The sequence below is a fragment of the Tamandua tetradactyla genome, chromosome 13 (genome assembly GCF_023851605.1).
Source record: "Tamandua tetradactyla isolate mTamTet1 chromosome 13, mTamTet1.pri, whole genome shotgun sequence".
Taxonomy (NCBI): Eukaryota; Metazoa; Chordata; class Mammalia; order Pilosa; family Myrmecophagidae; genus Tamandua; species Tamandua tetradactyla.
Window position 1 is genome coordinate 76219912 of NC_135339.1, and position 6000 is coordinate 76225911.

General features: G+C 33.0%; 1 protein-coding gene across 1 annotated transcript in view; it reads left to right on the top strand.

Moving 5' to 3' along the window:
• Positions 1-5475, top strand: part of TDRD1 (tudor domain containing 1) — an 80173-nt gene extending 74698 nt beyond the window's left edge. The window contains exons 23-26 of the mRNA XM_077126092.1: positions 795-1022; positions 1682-1728; positions 1813-1900; positions 5010-5475. Coding sequence (XP_076982207.1) covers positions 795-1022; positions 1682-1728; positions 1813-1900; positions 5010-5029 — 383 coding nt within the window. The 3' untranslated portion in view covers positions 5030-5475. The remainder of the gene's footprint in view (positions 1-794; positions 1023-1681; positions 1729-1812; positions 1901-5009) is intronic.
• Positions 5476-6000: the final 525 nt, after the last annotated feature.

Here is a 6000-nt window from a genome sequence, read left to right on the forward strand (position 1 = left end):
TCTGAATGAGAAGGATATTTCATTTAACTTTTCCCAAATTTCTAAATATTAAACAGAGTATACAAAATAATTTCATATCTTTTATTTTCAGTTCTCACAAAATCTATATTCAGTTAGTGTATCTTTGTTTTACAGATTAGTTTCAGAGCATTCAGGTTAAACGATTCTGTTTTGTTCCAGATTACAATGCTAGTAAGTGGCAGAGCCTAGATGTGAATTCTGGGGTCTTCTCACCTTTCCTCTGGGTCTTGCTGCTCTGTCACGGCGTTCTCATTAGAGACTCAAAGCATTCAAATGACACTATCTTTGGCTACCTTACTGTGTTTCCTAAATCTATGTATATATTTGACTCTTTAGTTGGAATTTGAAGAAAGTGAACTAAAATGCTAAAGTAGCTTTTTCCTATTTCTCTCGGTTTCTTTTCCCAGAGTTCCTGGCAGATAGTATCACACTAACTGCCTCATAGTCTGCTTTGGTTTTGACTCAGAAAGAACTGAAAAATTGTCTTTATTTATTGTTCAGTTCTCTCATTGGAATGTATATCCAGTAGGGCAGAAGTGCCTACTGTATGCCTTCTAGACCTAGATTAGTGCTTGACACTTAGTAATGATCAGTAAATATTTATTAGGTTTGATTTTTCTGAATATTCCAGCAAGTAATACATCAAAGTTATCTAAACCTAACTAAAATCAGAATACATTTTGCTTATTGTTCTAAGATTAGGTATTTTATATAAGTATTATTTTATTTAAATGGACTTGAAGATTAACTGTAATATTCACTTTTTTTTCCAGGGCTAATAGAATTGAATGGAAGCTGTTCTCAGTTAATAATAGAGCTACTAAAAAATTTCATTTTGGATCAGAATGTAATGCTTTCTGTAAAAGGAATTATTAAGAACGTCCATATGGTGTCGGTTGAGAAATGTTCTGAGAATGGCTCTGTAAATGTAGCTGATAAGATGGTGGTATATGGTCTGGCAAAAACCATCACATCTAAAAAGCAAAGTGCTTTAAATAAAGGTATTTTTTCAAGTTTAATTAATAAACAGATGTAATTCAACTTAATTAATCTGATCTTTCCTAACTACTTGTGGCCACATTCCCCCTTCCTCTTCCTTTAGAAATGAGATGGTAGCACTTTGGTTAACATTGCTCCCCCCCTCGCTTCATGGAAATTCTCCCATTCCACATTTTCCTTAGGTCAGGCTTGAGTAGCATGGTTGTTAGACTTGACTCTGAGAGCCTTAGAAATGGTAAGCGGGCTGCAAATGCCTTACCTCCAACTTATTTTTGATCCGAGCACAGTGAGAGAAATCCTGTAATTGAGATTGGATCTTACTGTAACTTCATAAGGTTTTTTTTTTTGGTATACCACCCCTCAATCAAAAATAAAATTTCCCATATATGTGTGTGTGTGTATATATATATATATATATATATATATGAATGATAGTCACAAGACTTAATACTTTGGAAAGTAGCATGTTCATTTGGTAAAACTCAACCCAGGACATTGTAATAATTGCTAATATCAAAGTACAGATAAAAAGTTAATAAATTAAACCTTTTGTAGATGAAATCCAGCTTGAGGGACAGATGTGTATATGTGGAGACTCCAAGTATACCTTTTTTTATCATTTATATTATGTTACCTAATGGCCTTTTGTATTTGTTTTTAGAAGAAACGTACAGGATGAGTTGCTGTTGCACAGAGTTGCAGAAACAAGTGGGTAAAGTTTCCTTTAAGTGAAATCATACTCCTAACATGTTTAGAAATTAAATAATGCTGTTTCTTTCCCCCCCCCCACAGATTGAGAAACATGAACGGATTCTTCTCTTCCTCTTAAATAATCCAACCAATCAAAATAAATTCATTGAAATGAAAAAACTGTTAAAAAGTTAAGTAAGTTAAATTGATGTTATTTGCCACTTCTCTAACCATCAATAAAGACTATCTCCATATTGTCAGGATAGATCTAATTGCATGAAACCTGTTGTAAGACTACTCTGTTTTTTGATCTAATGATCCAAGGTTGGTTATAATGTTTTTGCTTGTCTTTCTCGGTTTTATTTATAGTCTTCCTTTGGCACTGCTAGAGGAACTGAGCCCAGGGGCTTGAGGTTGCAACAATCTGTGCTTATTTTTGTTTGATTTTGAGAATGCTTATGTTATTCATATGTAGGGGGCTTGTAAAAATGATGAGACACCATTCTAATTGAATAATCAAATTCAACTTCGTCAAAATTAGGACAAACTGACATCATTGCCTTTCCTCCTGATGTCATCATACACTGTTGACCTGTTACTCCATATGTAGTAATTTTTCCAAAATATTGAACTTTAATGATGAGGAAACAATTAGACAACTCCTTTTTCCTCAAAAGTAACCACTTTCCTAATTTTCAACACTATTTTGGGCCTGTTTTTTAACTTTATGTATTCTTTCTCCCGATACTAACATTGTGAGGTTCAGCCATGCTGTTGAATGTATGCTAAACATAGGGATATTCTGTAAGACGACTGGCTTGGTCTCTGCAAAAATGTCAGTTTCATAAAATAGAAGGCTGGAGAACTCTTTTAGATTAAAACTACCTAAAAAAACACCTAACAGCCATATGTAATACATGATCCTAGATTGGGTCCTGGATTAGAAATAATGGTGGTATTAATATTAGGATATTGAGAAATACAGAATATGGATTGCATATTAGATTATTTTGTACTGTTGAAAATCTTCCTGAGTATGCTGTGGTTATGTAGGAAAATGCCTTCGTTCTTAAGGTCCATATTGAATATTTAGTAGTGCCAGGATGTCCTAAAGTAATTTTCTAGTGCTTTAGAAAAATATATATACACATGTGCGTATGTAGAAAGAAAGAGATATTGCAAATGTGACCAAATGTTAATAATTGGTGAATCCCGGTAAAGGGACTAAGGATTTTCATTGTACTACTTTTATAACTTTTCTATAGGTTTGAATTTTTTCAAAATAAACTAAGATGGTGTCTGACAGATTTTTCTATATTCTGTTCCCCCAACATATTTAGAGTCCATTAATGATTCTTACCTGAATCAACTATTACGGTGATAATTAAAAAAAAAAATTGTTGTGAAGTAAAAAATTGTTTTGAAGTAAAGCTTAGCCTTAATTCTGTGTGTCAGGATTTGAAACTAACACTTACAGTCCTATAAAAATGTTTAGCACTTTGTGTAAAGAGGTTATAAGGGGCAAAGAATGTAAAGTAAGTTGCACTGATAGTATATTTCATTTATAAAAAACAAATAACATAGTCCCTTCTTTGGCTTTGGTGATTCTAGTGTTTGAAGAACCTATTGGTGAGTTTTAAACTAATATTTCCCTACTCTTTTTTACTATCTGGAAACTTTGTCCTAATATGGACCTCAGAAATTACTGTGTGATCAGTAGCCAATTGGAACATCTGATCAAAATTAAATTGTACTTCTTACCACTTTGAATTGATATAATCCCAGCCAAAAGCAAAGGAACTTCGATTTATTTAATGTGTGCATTCTTGTTGGCTAAAGTGCAGTTTATACAGGACTGTTTGGAAATAGCTCCAGGGTTATGTTGCTCATTTAGTGGGTCTCCAAGGAACATGGTAACTTTCAAGTAGGGACCTCTGTGTTAAAACATTCTGCATGTAGTCATATGCTGTTTTGTTTTTGCTTTAAGAAAGTACAGCTGAGTTCTAAGCTAAATGTTATTAATGTAGAATCAGCAGTTTTGATTTTCGTGACTTATCTCCTTTACAAAATTTGGGTTTTTTTAAAATAAATATTGATAATTGTTGCAGTTACAATTTTCAGTTCCTTCAGTTATTGCTGCTTTGTGTACTTGTGTTTAGAATCTTAAATTTGATGGAAATTTTAAGGTACCTTCACAGATTAAAAGTACATGCAGTGATGTGAATTTCTGAATTCTGTTTCTAGCACCAAATCACCATATATTTTTAATCAAGTTGCTTAACATGTTATGTGCTTTTATTTTATCTTTTTATCTGTATACTATGCCTTCTTTAAAAGGATATTGAGAGTGCTTACACACACAATTTCAGATGAAGCCTATATTTTCTGTTGTTTTGAGGTAGATTGAAGGCAGGATTTAATAGCTTTTAAAACATAAAACTTGATTTGAAGCAGAGTAGTTGAGCTGGCCGACTACTGTAGGGACAAATGTATATCTACATTTGAAATGTAATAATACCTTATATTTGGGTCATGCCTAATTTACAAAGCACTTTCACTCTTGTCACACATTTAATTTCCTCAACACTCGTGAAAAAATAAATCCATTTTATTGATAAAGAAGCTGAGACTCAGAAAGCTTAAATGGTTTGCCCAAAATCACACACACAGACTAGAAAATGGGTCTTCCGACTCACAGCTGAGTTCTCTCTATTTCCCCTTGCTGTTGCTACCTCTATACTGTGCTACAGTATCTTTAGATTAGACAAAGTCCCATGAAACCAACTGGCTATATTATAAGAAAAAAATTACATACATGGTTGCTTACACATACTCTCTTCATTGTGGTAAAATTACAGTTGAATATTTAGTCTCTCATTTATTCTTCCTAGAGATGGAGAAAATATGTTTAATATTTATTTAAATGTTTCATCATTATTGGAGAAATTTGTTTTCATTTGTTAATAATTGTAAAATTGCTAAAATAGGAATGTTGTGATGAGAACATAAAACTTTTTATATTCTGTTGTTCAGAAGTGATAAGTACCTGTCAGCACACAAGTTAATAAACATTTTTTATGTTTCAAGGAAGTGAAGACAGCTATATTTTCTATTTGTAAAGGGGAGGTACACACTATAGCACTTTTATAGTGATAATTTTTTAACTTACGGGTCTGACGTACATGTGTAATTTCAGTTAAAAGTGAAAGTATGGTTTGTGTATACATAAAATAGAAATTAAGAACCATTATGATTGAGATTTATACAAGGCATAATGATAGTTGATTTTTCTTTTTCAGAATCAGTATCTCGGAGATAAACACTTATGACAAAGAAAACAGCGAAGGCTAGACTTAGGAGAGAAAGTCCAGCATCTTGTGTTTTTGTTTGTTAGAACCTTTTATTTGTCTGCTTTCTCATTAATGAGTTCCTTTTATGCCTCCATTTTGCTTGCCTAGTACCTTTCCATTGGGTTGGTTGGTTTTATTTTTTTTTTCCTCTAAATTCATCTCTTCCCCAAGAAAAGGTCTTGCTTGCATAAAAGATTCACACTAAATTCATGAGAATATTGGGAAGGAGTACATAGTAGTTTTAAATTGGTTATACAACTTTTTATCACTTAAACGTTCAGAAGAAAATGTCTCCATTTTAATACTGGGTAATCTAACTGGTGGATACAAGAGTTTTATTATTGTCTGGAATTTTCTGTGTTTGAAATATTTCATAATAAAAGAATGCCCTGCTGGCTCATTCTCTCTGTCATCATTTGCCTCTTCTATGTAATAATGTTCTTTGGTTTTTTGCTCCTTTGGGTACCAGCACTTCTTTTTCTATCTTCTCTAGGGTCATCAGCTGCTTTCTACATCCTTAATTAGATAATTTTCCCTTTGGCCTTTGGCACAGTCTGTTGTGGAGTGCTTGACCACTCCATCTGGCAAAGGACCTGCCTCTTTCTGCTGCCATTCATGCCATTCTAGATCTGTGGCCACTTCCAAAATGATTATTATTTAGATGTTCATTGTAGTTCAGATTTAACATTTTCTGAAGCACAAATATAGTTATCAATATAAGTTAAAAGTCTGAAACTATTTTTCTTGAAGCACATAAATAATGTTAAACTCATGTGCAGAACTATGGGCAGTTAACTTTACTGCATACGCCAGATTTCTGTTTGGGAATTTTTCCAGTACAGTGTCATACTGTGAAAGAAGATGTGGTCACCAAGTCAAAGTAGATACTAGATGACTTTTTTGCTTTTAACAGGTAGTATGTGTCAGCTAATAGATGAAG